The 17,486-nt window shown below is 43.0% G+C and overlaps 1 protein-coding gene across 4 annotated transcripts in view; it reads left to right on the top strand.

The window, feature by feature from the left end:
* Positions 1 to 17,486, top strand: part of CORO2A (coronin 2A) — a 203,737-nt gene that overhangs the window by 134,507 nt on the left and 51,744 nt on the right. For all 4 annotated transcript variants that reach the window (XM_088460087.1, XM_088460086.1, XM_088460089.1 and 1 more), the window contains exons 3-5: positions 3,813 to 3,929; positions 12,806 to 12,955; positions 15,834 to 16,013. In XM_088460087.1, the coding sequence (XP_088316213.1) occupies positions 3,813 to 3,929; positions 12,806 to 12,955; positions 15,834 to 16,013 (447 nt within the window). The remainder of the gene's footprint in view (positions 1 to 3,812; positions 3,930 to 12,805; positions 12,956 to 15,833; positions 16,014 to 17,486) is intronic.

Genomic DNA, 17,486 nt, shown 5'->3' with positions numbered 1-17,486 from the left:
TTTTGGGGAGGTAACGGGTGGCTAGAGAAATGCAGGCGCGTCTGACCGTTCAAACGCTGTTTCATGGGTGTGCATAAATTAGCCATGGAGATCTCCTTCGCAGCATATGTGTGTCAGGGGAGATGCAGTGTTTGAGATAGGTCAGACAGCACTCAGAAGCTGCATGGCTGCTCGATCTGCATCGATGTTCCCAGGGGCATCTTAAGAGAGGAGGAGGCCCGTGTGCACTTCCCGTGCGGGGACCCCTCCTCTCTCCCCGGTGGCCGGCAGCCGACTGACGCGGCTAGCCAGCCACTGGAGCCTTAGTAGACTCCGGGCACTAGAGTGTGCCTGGAGTCTACTGCGCATGCGTAGAACGCCGGAAAAATGGCCGCGACGGCTATTTTTCAGTGTTCTGAGCAGCGCTGACACCCGATGCGGGATCACGGACAGGTAAGTTTAAAATAATATTGGTGCAGTGTGTGCAGTGCGGGGCCCCCCTGCACCCATTATACATACGCCACTGGATGTTCCTGATGTTTACACTGTTGCATGTTGTCGGACGGATATGATAAGGCAGAAGTGGGCGTCCCTATGTTCGAGTAAGCTTAGCATATTCACTATTGCGGTCTGTGAGAGATCGCAGATGCGATTGCATTAGTGCAAATCTCTGAATCAGTCCCGCCTTGGCCAAATATTAAAAAGCGTTACTATATTGTTTTTTGTTTTTTTTTAAATGCAATTAGTAGATGGTTATTATTGTATTAACCATGGGGGTTCTATTTCAGACAAATGTTTAGGAGATTGCAGCAATGCAACTGGTTAAGCATTTAAAACATGTTGAGCATTGTGTAATCACTTGAATTTACTATCTTGATTTGTACCTGTGGGTTTATTAAAAAATATTGATTTTACTCAGTCCTAGATCCACTGTTCTTTCATGCAAATTTCATTGCAAGATTTGTGTGTACATGTGATTTTTGCAATGTGTAACCGATTATGGCCCGTATTCAGTTAGCAGCGAAAAGCCGAGATCGGCTCATTCGCCTGTTTTGAGGCAAAGTTATTGCGTACTTTCACAATGCGAATGCGCGCTCCTGCTTTTCACCCGATTCAATTGCAAAACAGGTGAAAACGTGGACGTGCGAATGCCGCAACTAGCAAAAAGGACTTCTTTATTGGGGGAAATCAGTCTGTACCCAAAAAAAGCATAAGTGACCCTGGTAATCAATATAGAAGTGTATTAATAGCTGTATTAAAAGTATTAAGGGTGCCTAAATTGAGTCAAATAGCTGTTACATGCACTTTTGCAGTAGTGTGAAAAAATTATATAAAGCAATTTCTTTGGTGAAATATAATTGCTGTAGTTAAATTGGGGGTACATTGAATGGGTACAGCACTAGTATATTTTGGAGTTAATAAAGTGCGTTTTAAAAAACTTTATAAAAAACAGCTGCTGCAGTCCTAAAAACACCTGTCCCATTCATACAGCCCCCCAAATACCTGTCCTAGTACTTTAGACACATTTTCCATCACTTTTTCTCCCCAAAAATAACATGACATTTTTAGGGGGTATTTTTTGTTTTTTTAAGCTTATTTGCTTTAATAGTCATTAGGGGGTTGTCCAAAGGGTTGTGAACCAAGGGGGTCATTCAGACCTGCTCGCGAGTGGCAGTACGCTCGCAAGCGGGTCGATGTTCCCCACTGTGCATGCGCACGACGGAGGGAGCTCCGTCGTGCGCATGCGCGAGACCCGGGGAGCGACGGGCTTTCCATCGCTCCGGGTCTCGCACCAAAGGGGGCGTGCTGTCGATGTTGATTGACAGCACGCCCCCTTTGGTGGGCGTGCCGGGGGCGTGCCTGCCAGATGGAGGCGTTCCCATGGGAACGCCTACCGTCTGAAGCCGGCCCCACTGACATCATGTCAGTGGCTCTGATAGAGCCAAAATCACTCCAGGGCTTGTGGCAGGGAGACCCTACTGCAGGGTCTCCGTCGCAAGTCCGATGGTCGTGATGGTCAAGACCATCGCGACCATCATCATGGACGCTCGCTATAGCTGTGGGTGGTCACCCACAGCTATACGAGCGTCCAGGAGGCCACTCCATTTTCATGGAGGAGGGCCCTGATTCAGAGAGAGCGCTCTGGTCAGAGCGTTCAGCTCTGAATCAGGCCCCAAGTCCCCACATTTTTAGAACAAAATTGGGATTTTTGCACATCTTTTCTCCTGCCTTTAGGTGGAGAAACTTTTTCGCCTGTTTGAGCCTATGGAGTTTTCTCACATGCAAAAATGTCCTGGAATTGAATAGGGTAAAACTTCGTAAAATGCCGAAAGCTTTTCTGCCGATCGCGGCTTTTCGTCTCTAATTGAATATAAGCAATTGCTGTGGGAAAAAAAGGTTCTAATTCCACAAATCTCTGTACCAAAATCGCCTCAGGCTCCTCGATTGTTAACTTTTCATGATGACTTAATTGTAAAATATAGAGGAGGATGAAATATGACAGTTTTCTAGTTGTATTACATACAAATGTAAAGTTTCCACAAATCTGCTTAATATGATTTGGGCCTGCATGTCATCACATCATTAGTATGACAAAATTAAGATCCCTTCCCAGTAATAGATATTTACTGTGGCTTAGAAGCATGACAGTTATGATTATGAACAATGTTGTAATCGTGCAGTCTTTTGCCTGTCTTCTGGTGGATAGGCACCTTAATGCTTTAGCTAGGATTGTGTCTAATTCATTTAAGTCCAGTTCTCCTGCTTTTTGAACAAAGCTATTAATCCATCATCCCAGTTTATAGCTTATACGTGGTTTGTGATTTATATGAAAAAGAAAACAAAACTTTGTGTCGATGATCATGATTACCATTGTGATTTAGTTGTAGTGGATACACATTTTTCCTGTTTAGACTTCTAAAAAGAGAAATAAAAGAGGATAACAGTACAATGTGATTTTGTTTGTGTACAGCTTTGAGTAATTGCTCATATTCCAATTCCCTATAAAATTGGGATACATTTTTGGTGCATTTGAAGTACAATATTGATCAGTAGATAGTGTGTGTTTTTTGTGTGTTTATGTTAATATATTTAGTGAGCTTTTATAGCTGGATTGGATATAGTTTTGCAAGGAGTAAACCTTAAAGTCAGTTACTGAAGCTGTACAAAAAAAAATGGCACTCTGTCTAGGTGTGATGTGTGGCTGGTACAGGTGTCTGGAATCTTGAGGTGCCTACACACTAGACGATGTGCTCATGATGCGATATCGTGAGCGATTTCCCTTGAACTCTCCCCGGCACTGCAAGACACGATATGGTGCTAAGAAGTGTCCAATCTGACCAACGATCTATTGTGCGTCCTTAACGATTTTCAGTGTGTCGTGTACGAGATTGGCAGATCTTGCTTGCTGTAGTCAAGATCAGAAGATGCGATGTACGACCTGCAGGTACGCGCATCGGCATCGTTATCGTCAGTGGATACTCACGATTTGGACATATTTTACATGATTTGTTGTTCCGATGCGTCGTTATTGGACGAATCGTGCAAATTATCGTCTAGTGTGTACGCACCTTTACCAAAGTGCTTGGTGAAATTAGGATTCCAAAAATGTAACTGCAGTATAATATGTTGCCAATATAGCCAAATTGTTTTGCTAGTACTTATCTATTAGACCTTTACTTTGCTCCCTACATGTGACATACCATTTATCAGCATGTCAACCACACGGTGGCTACTGCTAATCACACACAGTTATGCATGGTTGGAAGGGATGATAATACCCATTGAGAGTTACATTTGTTCTTTAAAGGAAAATTATTTTCTTTTGTTCGCAGTCAGGAAAACTCGATCCTCATCATCCTAAAGTTTGTGGTCACAAAGGAAATGTGTTGGACATCAAGTGGAATCCCTTTGATGATTACGTAATCGCCTCCTGTTCAGAGGATGCATCTGTAAGTCAATTAGAGATTATACTTGATTGGTAGCAAAATTGGAAGTTTGTGGATGCTGAAAACTCTTTATAATTAGAACGAGATGTAACTTATATTTGAAAAATAGCTTTTCATTTAAAAATCAGAGGTCATATTAACAGAAAAAATATAAAATGTGAATTAATCTGATTTATTGCATACCATCATCTTAATTACATGTCATACTTAATGGCTAGTTACCTAAAATGTTGGGAACACGATATGCAGCTAGCTTAGGTTTACATTCACTAAGCTTTAGATTACCATGGTAACAGAGGATATTTGACCATGTAAGAAAAATCATAAACAGTGTGCTTCTGATATTCTGTTTCTAATATTAAAATCTAATATCGCTTGCTAAAAATTAAAATGAATACAGTTTGTTTTGTCAGAATTTTTTTCCATTGGTAGGTATTTGATTGATGTTGAGTTTCTTGATCTTGCACCAGTGGTTCTCAAACATTCCTGAATCATGGTGCCCTACAGTATCAGCTTTTTATCCACTGCACCTTAGGACAAAAGTTTCTTATTGAGAAATTAAGCAAAATTATTAATGCAAGTAAATTGTGCTTACCTGCATTCTTTTCCCTTCCTCTTTTCTCCCCCTCCCCCATAGCCTTTCTTCAACTATTAACACACTCTACTTTTAAGGCGGGTATCTACTACCCGTTTAAACAGAGCGATTGAACGATAACGACATCGTTATCATTCAATCGTTTGTTAATCGGACACAAATTGGGCAGCTTAATGTAACAAAAACGGACAGCACTGGTCTTTTTTTACATCTATCATCGCCTGAACATGTCGGTCAATATGCCGATAACGACAGATTGACCATGTTCGGAGATGAGGGAGGGTGCCTATACTGAATGACTGATTGTTATGTGTAGGCACAGCACAGACTGTGAAACGACTGCACGATTACAATGTCGTAATCGTGCAGTCTTTTCACAGTCTGCTAGTGGATGTGTCCCTGAAGACTAAATGTATATTTCTATAACTTTTCTACATGTATTCCACTCAATAATCAACATTTTGTCATTTACCAACACTCTCCTTTCATCTGCATTTCTGCGAATCTACTGCACTGTCTCTGTCATACATCCTTAGGCCGGGATGTACTAAGGGAAAAATGCAGTAAAACCCTCCCCTCCTTCTCCTCCTATTCTTCCGGGTGCAGGGAGGAGGAGGAGCCCGGGACTTCCTGCAGAGGTCACCAGCAGGAAGCTCCTGGGACCAGGAGGGGGAGGAGACACGCAGAGATCTCTCCCCCGGCAGCAGCAGCTTCGCAAAGGGCAGCTCTTAGGAGTGGTCATTTGCGACATTTGTTAGTACATAAGCGATTAATATTTTTGCGGTGACTGTACACTGCAAGATTAGTACATCCCGGCCTATATCCCTTCCTCCAATTTTTTCCCCTTATTTATTTTATCCACACTATGACCACGTGCTCCTCAATACCCCCATCACTCAATGTCTAACTAATTCTTTACTCTGCCCCCTGCTCCCACCTCTATCTTTCTCCCATTGAATCCTCCACCTCATCCTCTCCCTCTCTACCCTCCTCTGTATGCCTTCCTCTCCCCTGCTACCCTCTCCCACCACTCTGCTCTCTGCTCAATTCTTTATGTACTATGTAAGGTGCTGCAGAGCCCTTGTGGAGCCATAGAAATAAAGGATAATAATAATAATCCTTAGGTTCAGCTATGTGGTTGTGGACAGGGTGGTGCTTCTGTTCGTCCACATATTTTATTGATTGGCGGCCACCAGCACTGCATTGTCTATCACATTGACCATAAATAATTTGGTTTGGTCCTGGGCCAGCAACCCATGGCACCCCTGCTTGTGCCCCGCGGCACCCAGGTTGGGAACCACACTAATCTTAGAGGTAGCTCCTTGCCTGTGATCTTAAATTGTTGGGAGCACAAGAAACATTACATTTCTAAAGAGATGACTAATATGGAATGCCAAATACATTCTGTGGGCACAACTCCCGCCATCCCCCAGAAACAAATTAGTATAATTATTACAATTATTGCAATATGCTGCCACTTCTTTATGCACTGACGTAGTTTATCATACTTATCACAGCAAGGGCTGCAGGAGAGAGGAAAGAGTTTTACCATTAGCGTTATGGTAAGTGCATTGTTATCTTATTATATGCTCACAAATGGCATGTGCTGATTCCTTTACATCAGTGTACAGGGACATGGCTGTAGTGAAAGGCAAAATGGAGGGCGAGAGAGAGAGAGGAAAGTGCTAAAAAGCCAAAAGATAAAGTCTGAGGTGTATGGTTATTGACACCTAGGGCAAATTAAAATGCAGCAATCCTTACAGATTGTTCTTTAAAATTCTGTCAAAAATCTAATAATGGTACCTAAACTAGTTACTTGTTATAATACTGGTCAGGGCCGGATTATAGGCAGGGCACACGGGGCGGCCGTCCAGGGGCCCCCACACATTAGGGGCCCCCACATTGCATACATACTCTGCAATACTGTAATACTCCGCATACATACTCTGTCCAGCTCCCAGCAGCAAACAGAAGCAGTGACTGTGACATTGCAGGGCTGCAGGAAGCACATGAGCACAGTCACTGATGGACCAGTCCGTGGCTTCTGACTGACGATGGAAGCCCCGGACCTATATCTCACTACCTCCTCTCTCCCTTGCTCCCCCCTCTCTATCTTTCTGTCTCCCACTTAATCTATCCCTTCCTCCTTCTCTCTTTCACGCCCCACTTAAAATCTTGCGTTTGCTCCTGGCAGTGTACTAGATCATGTCTGCTACGCTGTCTGCAGTCGGTTCCCAGCAGTGTTGCGGACATGAAGTAGTATGCTACGACTTTGTGTCAGTGGAGAGACCAGAGACAAGGTAAGGGGCATAGCAGTCGCAGCGTGAGGCCATGGTAATATTATTGATGGGGCCCCCACAACTTAGGTGCCCTGGGGCCCCCACAAGCCTTAATCCGGCCCTGATACTGGTTACAAAATGAAAAACAAAATACACTTTGTTAAAATAAATAAATAAATTATCGTTGCCAATATAGTTTTATAACTATAACCACATAATTATTTCTCAATCTGTCAGTGGCATTACATGTTACACATTTGTACAATGAAAATGATGTGTCCCAGCATGTAATAGTCATAAGCTCCATTTAAACCATTCCTATTTTTATAGAAAAGTATGTCCAGCTGAGCTTCCGTAGAAAATGTAGATATATGATTAGTGATTACAAAAAAAGCCCTAATAAGATCTTAAAATAATGTGCCAGTAAAGTTCACATTATGCCACATTGTAGTGCCACCAGTTCACATTATGCCACATTGTAGTGCCACCAGTTCACATTATGCCACATTGTAGTGCCACCAGTTCACATTATGCCACATTATAATGCCACCAGTTCACATTATGCCACATTGTAGTGCCACCAGTTCTCATTAAGCCACATTGTAGTACCACCAGTTCACATTATGCCACATTGTAGTGCCACCAGTTCACATCATGCCACATTATAGTGCCACCAGTTCACATTATGCCACATTATAGTGCCACCAGTTCACATCATGCCACATTGTATTGCCAAAAGTTCACATTATGCCACATTATAGTGCCACCAGTTCCCATTATGCCACATTGTATTGCCACCAGTTCACAATATGGCACATTGTAGTGCCACCAGTTCACATTATGCCATTTTGTATTGCCACCAGTTCACATTATGCCACATGGTATTGCCACCAGTTCACATTATGCCACTTTGTAGTGGCCCAGTTCACATTATGCCATGTTTTAGTGCCCAGAGTTCATATGATGCCACACTGTGCTGCCAGGTATTATGCATCCCTACACGCCACTCAGTCTAGACCACCCCACTGCTACTCAGACTCAGGGCTCTTTGCTGCAGTTGCAGCATCCAAAATATGGGGCAGTCATACAGGTGAAGACCAGCTGAATCTAATCTGGCCCGTCACACACAGAAGTCAACATTGGTAAATGAAAGGTTGTCAGTGTCACTGACAGCTCTAGATCCCAATGTAGCTGTAGTGCTGCTGTGGTGGCTATGGTGGAGGTGGGGTGCCCCTTTCATGTCTTGGCCACTGGAGTAAGAGGAGGTTGTTTGGCAGGACAAGGGGCCTGCAACTAGGTTCCAGTTTGTAGTAGGGTCCGAAGCTACCAATGAGGCTGTATTCGGGGAGCAGCCTGAGCAGGAGCCATTGTAATTAAATCTAGACTCAGAGCTGCAGGGTGGCTCAAACAAATGAAGTATACAGCAGTGAGCTCTCCACCTGGGGAGCTAGTCAAGCTGCTAGTGATCTAAGGGTGCGCAGCTCCAAGATGCAGGTGTGCAGTCTAGGAATTAAGAGACAACTTAGACAACTAGAAGGGCTATTCAACTAAGATTTTTTTGAGTGGGCCACTCTGAAAAGTTGTGGAGATTTGGGGGGCCGAGCATTTAGTACAACAAAACAAGTAAGGCTGCAAAATATACAGTATTACACATATGTAGTCAGAGTCACACATGCATCCTTATATGCCATCAGATGACTTCTCTGCAGAATACCAGCATTTGTTACACGTCACCATGCAAAGCAGCTTGTCACACAAGTTCCCAAATGCCACACAAAATTGGCAATTCACATTATGCCACAGTAGTGCCCCTTTGTCACATGATGCCACACATTAGTACCCCTTATTCACATTGTTCTACACAGTAGTGCCCCTTATTCACATTATGTCACACATTAGTTTTAATATTCAGTGCGTGAATTATATGCATCCTCCTCGGGGGCTGCTATTGAGGTCCAAACAGCAGGGAGGATGCCTCAGCTCCTTGCGGTGGTGTTCCAGAGCTGTCTTCTGTCTGTGCATGTCTGGTTCCGCTGCATCCAGTAGTGACTGAAAGGCGCCAATGCCCGGTTTCTCATCCTCTTCTTATAGTCCTCCGCAGCTGCTGACTGTACCATCGGCTATTGGACGGGGAAACACGATTCACAGGGGCCGCATGGCAGAACATGTCCCCCTCATACAAATGGGGAGAAAAAAATCAGAAACTGCTCACGAGTTGGATCGCATGGGTTTGCAGGCTGCCAGTTGAATAGCTCTAGTGTACAAGCTCCAAAACCAAAAAGGGGTTACCAAAACTGTCCTTGACCTTCAGGACTGAGGGTGTCTGTTGCTAACACAAAGTTGAACTGAAATATGTTTTAATAGTAAGTGGTTTATTGAAAGAATACGGGATCTCTCTGCTGCCATGCTTGGTTGCTGTACTACAAGGCCACACCAATCGTGTAATCTGTGCCCACATGGCCCCACCCTCATTACTCCACTGTATAAAGTTTACTTTTTTTAAATTATGAAAATTCATAACTTCTAGAGGGGTGGTGGCTAGGGATAGTGGCTAGTTTTAGAGCTAAAAATATTGTTGCATATATTCACCATAAACTGATATATAGTATGATCTAGAAATCTGCAGCTGACACACAAGGAATAAGTGATGGCCACAGAACAGAGCAGCATTGTGGGAAGAAAAGCCTGTAGGCAAAGTCACACACAAATGAAGTTATATGTTGATTAGTGCAGTGTTACACAATAGACAGTCAGTAGGTTTTGGCTCCCCCTGATCTCACATGGAAGCAGCTGATTGATTTGTAAAAAAATAAAAAAAGATGATTACCAGAAGGAGTCTTATTATCCTTTTATTTATATGGAGCCACAAGGGTTCCGCACATCTTACAAAGTACATTAACAGCATTGCGGCTGTGAGAAAACAACAAAGTTTAAAAAAGAATAAACAAGCTTCAGCCCCCTCTACCTGTCCGTGCTGTCTGCTGCAGATGGGGGCCGGACGGGAGGTTGGGATCCACGACTAGAGCCGGCCAGGTAAGTGAAGGGGTGGACACAGAATTATCGCAGGTGTAATCTGTGCTGCTCATGCGCCGCTTTTGTGAACGGAATGGCGCATGTGCAGCATGGATTACAACTGCGATAAGGTATGTATAGGCAGGGAAAAGTATCTATTTCCCAAAAAGCTGTCATTGTACAAATTGCAGCTTTTTGGAATAGATATTTAAGAAGAGGAGGAATGATGAATTCCTCTGGTAATTAGGTAGAACTCCATGCGAGTTCTAAACCTAATTACCTCCAGAGAAGTTTTAGTTATAATGAATAGGCCCCTTAATCTTTCTTACAATGTTATCCTGGGTGTTAAACAACCTTATCCTCCTGTGTTGGCCTTTTCCACTGTTTAGTTCTACCGTGCTGCATCATTACTGATACTTCAACTTCAGACCCAATAACCTCTGTCACCTCCCCAGTCCATTGCAAGTTAGCAACAACAGGTTCCCAAACATGGATGTTTTAAGAGGAAGGGAGGGGTGTCACACTTCTAAAAGTGATTTGTTCCCTGTACAGTCCTATATGTAACACACTGACATTAGACTTACAATTTTTCTTGTGTTCATGTTGAACTTCTGCCTCAAATTGAATCCAGCAGTCTCCTGTCTGGACAGTCACTGTGTGGGGATGGGAGTGTATGTGCTCTGATTGGCTGAGTGACTGTGTGTGATGTGTCACTCAGCCAATAGGAGCACAGCAGACACTGCTGAGGAGTTCCTGCACTAATCAGGAATCTCCTCAGCGTTACAGCAGGGCAACCCACTGGGTGCAGCTCAGCAGCTGTCAGTGGGCGGAGTTACAGAGCAGAGGCCATTAGAATTGAGCCAACAGCTCAGTCGTCTGACTGAGGTGAGCAATAACTAGTCTGGACAGGCCAGGAGGCGGAGCCGGCAGACAGAGTTTTATTTCATACAAAATGTAGGGTGTACGGAACTTTGGCCGGCCAGTTTGAGAACCTGTGGGCCTATTTACAATGGAGGGCCTGGAGCTACAGCTCCATCCGCCCCATTGTTAGTCCGGCCATGGTATAAACAAGTCATTTAACTATTCTGTTTTGAACTAAGCATACAGTTGTCCAAATCATTATTCCAAAATGCTAAACACAGCCTTCAAGACTGGAAAACACGTAATCATTCACGCAAGTCCTGTGCATCACTTTCTATTGTCCCATGCATCACGCAAGTCCTGTGCATCACTTTCTATTTTCCCATGCATCACACAAGTCCCGTGCATCACTTTCTATTGACCCATGCATCACACAAGTGCCGTGCATCACTTTCTATTGTCCCATGCATCACACAAGTCCCGTGCATCTCTTTCTATTGTCCCATGCATCACACAAGTCCCGTGCATCTCTTTCTATTGTCCCATGCATCACACAAGTGCCGTGCATCACTTTCTATTGTCCCATGCATCACACAAGTCCCCTGCATCACTTTCTATTGTCCCATGCATCACACAAGTGTAGTGCATCACTTTCTATTGTCCCATGCATCACACAAGTCCCGTGCATCACTTTCTGTTGTCCCATGCATCACACAAGTCCCGTGCATCTCTTTCTATTGTCCCATGCATCACACAAGTCCCGTGCATCTCTTTGTATTGTCCCATGCATCACACAAGTGCCGTGCATCACTTTCTATTGTCCCATGCATCACACAAGTCCCGTGCTTCACTTTCTATTGTCCCATGCATCACACAAGTCCCGTGCATCACTTTCTGTTGTCCCATGCATCACACAAGTCCCGTGCATCTCTTTCTATTGTCCCATGCATCACACAAGTCCCGTGCATCACTTTCTGTTGTCCCATGCATCACACAAGTCCCGTGCATCACTTTCTGTTGTCCCATGCATCACACAAGTCCCGTGCATCTCTTTCTATTGTCCCATGCATCACAAGGTTTAAAAAAAAAAAAAAAAAAATGTCACAGTTGTTTAATTATTTCATTTAATTTATACCAAAGCAATCTCTGAAATATATTTAAATAGAAAATGCATTTAACAAGCATGTACCATTTCACACTTCACATAATTATTCATTATATTGTGTTATGGTAGAAAATATTATTTTCTATGAGTCCCGTGCATCACATGCTTTTACATTTGTTTTCCTTTTAAACTGGCCTGTTAAGAAATAGTTGTTATATGAAAACTTAATTGCTTAGTAGCAATGGCTTACCCTATAATTTAAGACCCACTAAAATCTTGGTATTTTGGCGAAGCTTGCCGTTTGAAATGGTGTAGCTGTCCCGTGCATAACCACGAGAATAGCCCCATTGTTTCTTATGCCATTATACTCCCTAGTGTTTTTAGTGTTCTGGTGCATTGTATTTGCATGACTTGTTCAAAACACATCCTGGTCTATCCATGTGTCTTTACTGCAGGGAAATGCATTGGGGTAGCTTGCCGTGAACTCAAAATGCTAGAAAAGACTGACGTGACAGACACAACTTAATTAGTGCTTTTAATGCAAAAGCTGTAGTGGAAACCTAACTGCTGCCGGAATAAATTATTTTGTCACTTCCACTTTGAATCTGTATAGACTGTCCAGTCCTTCCCAGAAGCACATCTGGGTATATGCCCAGCCTTAGTGGCTGTTACCAGATAATTCACAGTGCCATGAAGAACAGAGTGAAGGAGGGGTATTATTATTATCATCATCATCATTACTTATGAAGTACAGTCTGAATTCTGATACTGTACAGTGAGAGAGATTGCAGATGCGAGAAAAAAAATTATGTGAACGGATATCATATGTGTCTCTTCTTAATCATGACATTTAGGACAAAGGAGATTTATTATTATTATTATTATTATTATTATTATTATTATTATTATTATTATAATTATTATTAACCATTAAGACAATGTGGAGAGTTTGAGAGATTGTTGTTGTTTTTGGTTATTATTCACGGGGGAAATCATATTTTTACTTTTTTTTTTTGTACCCTAACAGGTAAAAATTTGGGATATTCCAAAACCTTACCTCACCAAGAATATAACTAATGCTAGGAAAGAGCTTCTGGGGCACTCTAGAAGAGTTGGTCTCATAGAATGGCATCCCACAGCTAGCAATATTATCTTCAGCACTGCCTATGATTACAAGGTAAGGCACTTTTTTCACTTGGGTCTATGAAGGAACCATTTCTTGAACTATCTATTTATATGGGATAACTGGAAAACATAAATGTAACAAACTGGTTTATTTTAATAAACTAGTAACTATATGAGCTGGTGCTGGAATTAGCATTATAGGAAAAGTGTTGCATAAACTGTATAGTAAGCAACAGAAAACTATATAACGTGCAGATACAGGGAGAGTTCTGCTCATTAGGGGAGAATCGTTAGGGTTCTCCAGAAAGAGCCATATCCATAAAGCGTAACCTAGTCCTAGATCCTGGTGAACTCTCTGATTATCTTAGATTAGGCATTAAATTAAGACTGCTACTTAATTATTTAATAGGTAAATTAACAGTAAAAAATATGGATACAGTGCCCCTTAGGCATTTTAAGGAACTTAAGGGTTCCTTCTTCTGGATAAACAGGGTTTTTGGAGGATGAAACATGGAACTTGATGCATATATTTTTTCCCCCCTCGCACTAAAAAAAAACTATATACAGTAACTATGCAACAGAACAAATCTTGCATTCAGCTGATTGGCTGATACCGTATCTCTTTTCACTTTGTCTCCTAACACTGCTTAGTAAATAGACCCCTTAATGTATAATGTACAGTACAGAACTGCAAGTTGCTTCTCTGTTTTCCAGCCTGAATTTATCAGGGAAACAACTTGTCAATGTGTGGTGAGTGTAGCATAGGGATACCAGTCACTGTCTAATCCAAATTGTCCCATGAAATTACGAAGTGGTGGCTCTCTAAGAAGCCTGTTCACATCATCCCACAGATGTTGGACTGGTTTACTAAACTGAAATTCCGTTATATATTAAAAAAAACTAAATAGTGACAAATATAAATGTCTCATCCCATGACAGAACATGATATATATCCGTTTCTGCTTACATATGCAGTGCAGCTGAATGCAAGATTTGTTCTGTTGCATAGTTACTGTATATAGTTTTTTTTTAGTGCGAGGGGGGAAAAAATATAATCATCAAGTTCCATGTTTCATCCTCCAAAAACCCTGTTTATCCAGAAGAAGAGAAATAACCTCTTTAATGCTTTCTACAACTTGCCTTAAGAGGGGATAGGTGGGCAACAGTATGCAGATATCATTGGGTAATCAAATGTTCCTCTATTCATATGCTATGAGAAGAACAGGGGCAAATAATAGTGGTCAGACCATGTATTACAGGTGTCCTGCCACCTATGTCCTATGTTACTACTCTCCCACTTCCCCAGTAGGAGTCCTGGGAACTACTACACCCAGATGTTGTACTCTGGATTCATCCTTTCCGCGTGCAACACCAGGCAAATACCGTGTGTGTTGAGGGGGTTGCAACCGGAAGACCTAGAGATTGCAGCTTGTGAGTGGTCCTCTTTCCCTCCCCCCTCCTCAGACCCTATTTAAGATTGGTGAACTTTGCTTATTATGTATCAAAGAACCCAACAGAGCTCGAGGAAAAGTATCCTTACAGAGTTGCTCTATCCACGGTAACATTTCTAAAACATTAGTAATTAGATACTGTTTTTGTTATTTACTTCTGGGTAAGTAACCAAATGTAAGGATTCAGTGCCTGACTCAATGTGGATGCAGTTGCAACTGCAATCTCGGATGCAGCCGACTAGCGAAAATCTGATGATTTAACTGATGTCTTGTGCATATCGGTCACACATCCAACATCTGAGCAAGCCCATGCTGTCTCAGAATGTCCATCTTACCTAAGATGCTGGGGCCTCTCAAGCTGTGTACAAATTTGCAGAGTCTCAGGGCTTTATTCAGAGGCGGCCGTACGGTCTACGACCGCACGGCCGCCTCGATGTTTGTCCAGTGCGCATGCGCACAAGGGAGCCGTCTCCTTCGTGCGCATGCGTGAGACCCGCTACGACCAACAGCGCCGGTCATAGCGGGTCTCTTTCCAAAGGGGGCGAGCTGTCGATTTTGATTGACAGCTCGCCCCGTTTGGAAGGCGGGCCGGGGGGGTGGCAGCCCAAACGGAGGCGTTCCCATGGGAACGCCTGCCGTTTGGGGGAGGCCCCACTGACATCACTAGTGATGTCAGTGGAGAGCTTCCGGCTCTGACAGAGCCAGAAGCTCTCCGGGGCTTACGACAAGTGAGACCCTACCCTAGGGTCTCGTCGTAAGCCCCGATGGTCGCGATGGTCTATGACCATCGCGACCATCACCCTAGCGGTCGTTAGAGCTGTGGGTGTAAACCCACAGCCTAACGACTGAAACAGAGGCGGCCGGTCAGGATGCAAGCGGACGCCCAGTTTCTGAGCGACTGCTTGCATCCTCCGACCGCCTCTGAATGAGGGCCTCAGTGTGGCACGCCCAGAAAATGGTCCGAGCCTGCATTTTTGTAGCTACTGCCCCGTTATCTCCTCCAACCACTGACTACCTGTCACTCACTTTGTGAATACATCCTCACTACATCGGCCGTGCAGTTTTGATGCATGCTCAGTAGCAGGAGATTGCTCGACTACGTTTGACATTGCGTCTACCTCTAAACCCCTTAGTGATGTTAACTATGCCAAACTAGCAATAGACCGTTAGTTAATCCAACATGTTCTAAATAATTTCAGTTTATTCTGTATTTCGATTTGAAATAGGAGTTGAGGTTGAGGGATAACTTTCTCAGACAGGATAAGTATCGGCTTTAGGATATCTGACATTCTATTTGTATTAGTATGCATTTTGTATACAGAAAAATCATGTACAGTGTACTTTGATATATGCTAAGTAATGAAGTAAACAAACATACAGCAGTACATTACATCGTTACCAAAGAGTATGTGTATTAAATATTAAAGAAACTTGTATAAATGACAGGTAACTGACTATTTGTATACATTTATTTTGCAGATCATGATATGGAATCTTGACAATGACGACCCCATAATACACAGTCCTGTCAGGACAATAGAGTGTCATAAAGATGTCATTCTCTCTATGTCATTCAACATGGATGGAAGTCTTTTAGCTACTTCTTGCAAAGATAGAAAAGTTAGAGTAATTGATCCCCATAAAGGACGTGTTATACAGGTTTGTATGTTACCATTGTCATTTGTCAATGAATTAATCAGTGTCCACTCTATTAACATTTACTTCTGCTTCTGAATGTAAGACCGAGTACAAGGAGGTTCTTCTAACTGTTGGATATTTCTGCTCAGCTTTTCTTTTCTTTTTACACTGTATATGAAGGTCACTTTTACATTCTCAGTGCAACCTTTTTTAACAAGTAGATCAGGAATTACAGTCATTGGAGCAGAGAGGTGTGATAAAGTTAGAGGCAGACCTAATCATTCTGCTGCATGCTGTGTATAGCGTCCTTCTTATCTGTTACACAACATATTGTACACATTTATAGAAATGCAAAGGTTTACCATATAAACCACAAACTTTGCTTCAGTTGTCATTATCCAAATGTCAAGGTTTAGCTACAAAGGCAGCAATATATAGGCTGATCCTGCTACCTATTAGTGCACGGAAAGACTGATTCAATTATGGATGAAGTGCACCACTGCAATGTTCAGCTGCGCACATATTTACCCATTTCTGTACCCTCAACATAGCTACTTTTCCTGCTCACCTCCAAAGGGCCAGAGGTTAAAGTAGTCGAGCTGTTGGCTGTGATGTGCCGTTCCTGAATTTAAGATGACCTGATGTTATGTCAAAATTAAGTCCTTTGTTCATCTATCTCTATGACAAAAAATAGAGTTGCACGTTAACTTTTGCCTGTTACATTTTAGCATCTAAATACATCCCGCTAAAAATGCAGCTATTATGGGACTGTCCCGCCACCCTAATAGTGAATACTTTAGTCCCAGCTGCTGGGTGCTATGCCATGCTCCTGTGAGTGGATGCTTCTCACATGCTAGACCCACTCACAAAGGGGTGCAGCTATGCCCAACATGCTGTAGTCCCACAGGATGTTGCTGTACCCTGGCCCAGAATTTCTCTTGGCAGCCCTGGAGGTGACAGGCAGAGACGGGAGGAAATGTAGCTTAGTGGTGGGGTAACAAGGCCATGGAGGGAGGGAGGGAGGGAGGGAGGTGGCTGAGAGTGGAGGAACAGGAAAGGTGGGGGAAAGAAGCAGAGGGTTGGAAGGGAGACTGAGGAAAGAAAAAAGGGGGAACAGCAAGTGGAGGAGACGAGGGGGAGGATGGGGGTGGATAACGTAGGTAAATCAGAGAATTATGTGGACACTGAATAAAGGGGATGTTGAAGTAATGGGGCACATCCACTAGCAGACTTTAAAACGACATTGTAATCGTGCATTCGTTTTACAATCTGTGATGTGCCTACACTGAACGATCAGTTGTTCAGTGTAGGCACGTGAATCATCCCTGAACATGGTTAACCTGACGTCGTCGTCAGGTTGACCAGCATGTTCAGGCTATGATAGATGTCAAAAATGACCAGCGGGCATGCGCATCGCTGGCCGTTTTTGACATTTACATGGCCGATTTGCAAACGATTAATAAACGATTACGATATCGCTATCGTTCAATCGCT

This window comes from Taudactylus pleione, unplaced genomic scaffold (genome assembly GCF_031769625.1).
Source record: "Taudactylus pleione unplaced genomic scaffold, aTauple2 ptg000967l, whole genome shotgun sequence".
Classification (NCBI taxonomy): Eukaryota; Metazoa; Chordata; class Amphibia; order Anura; family Myobatrachidae; genus Taudactylus; species Taudactylus pleione.
This window is presented reverse-complemented; position numbering and strand designations above follow the sequence as displayed.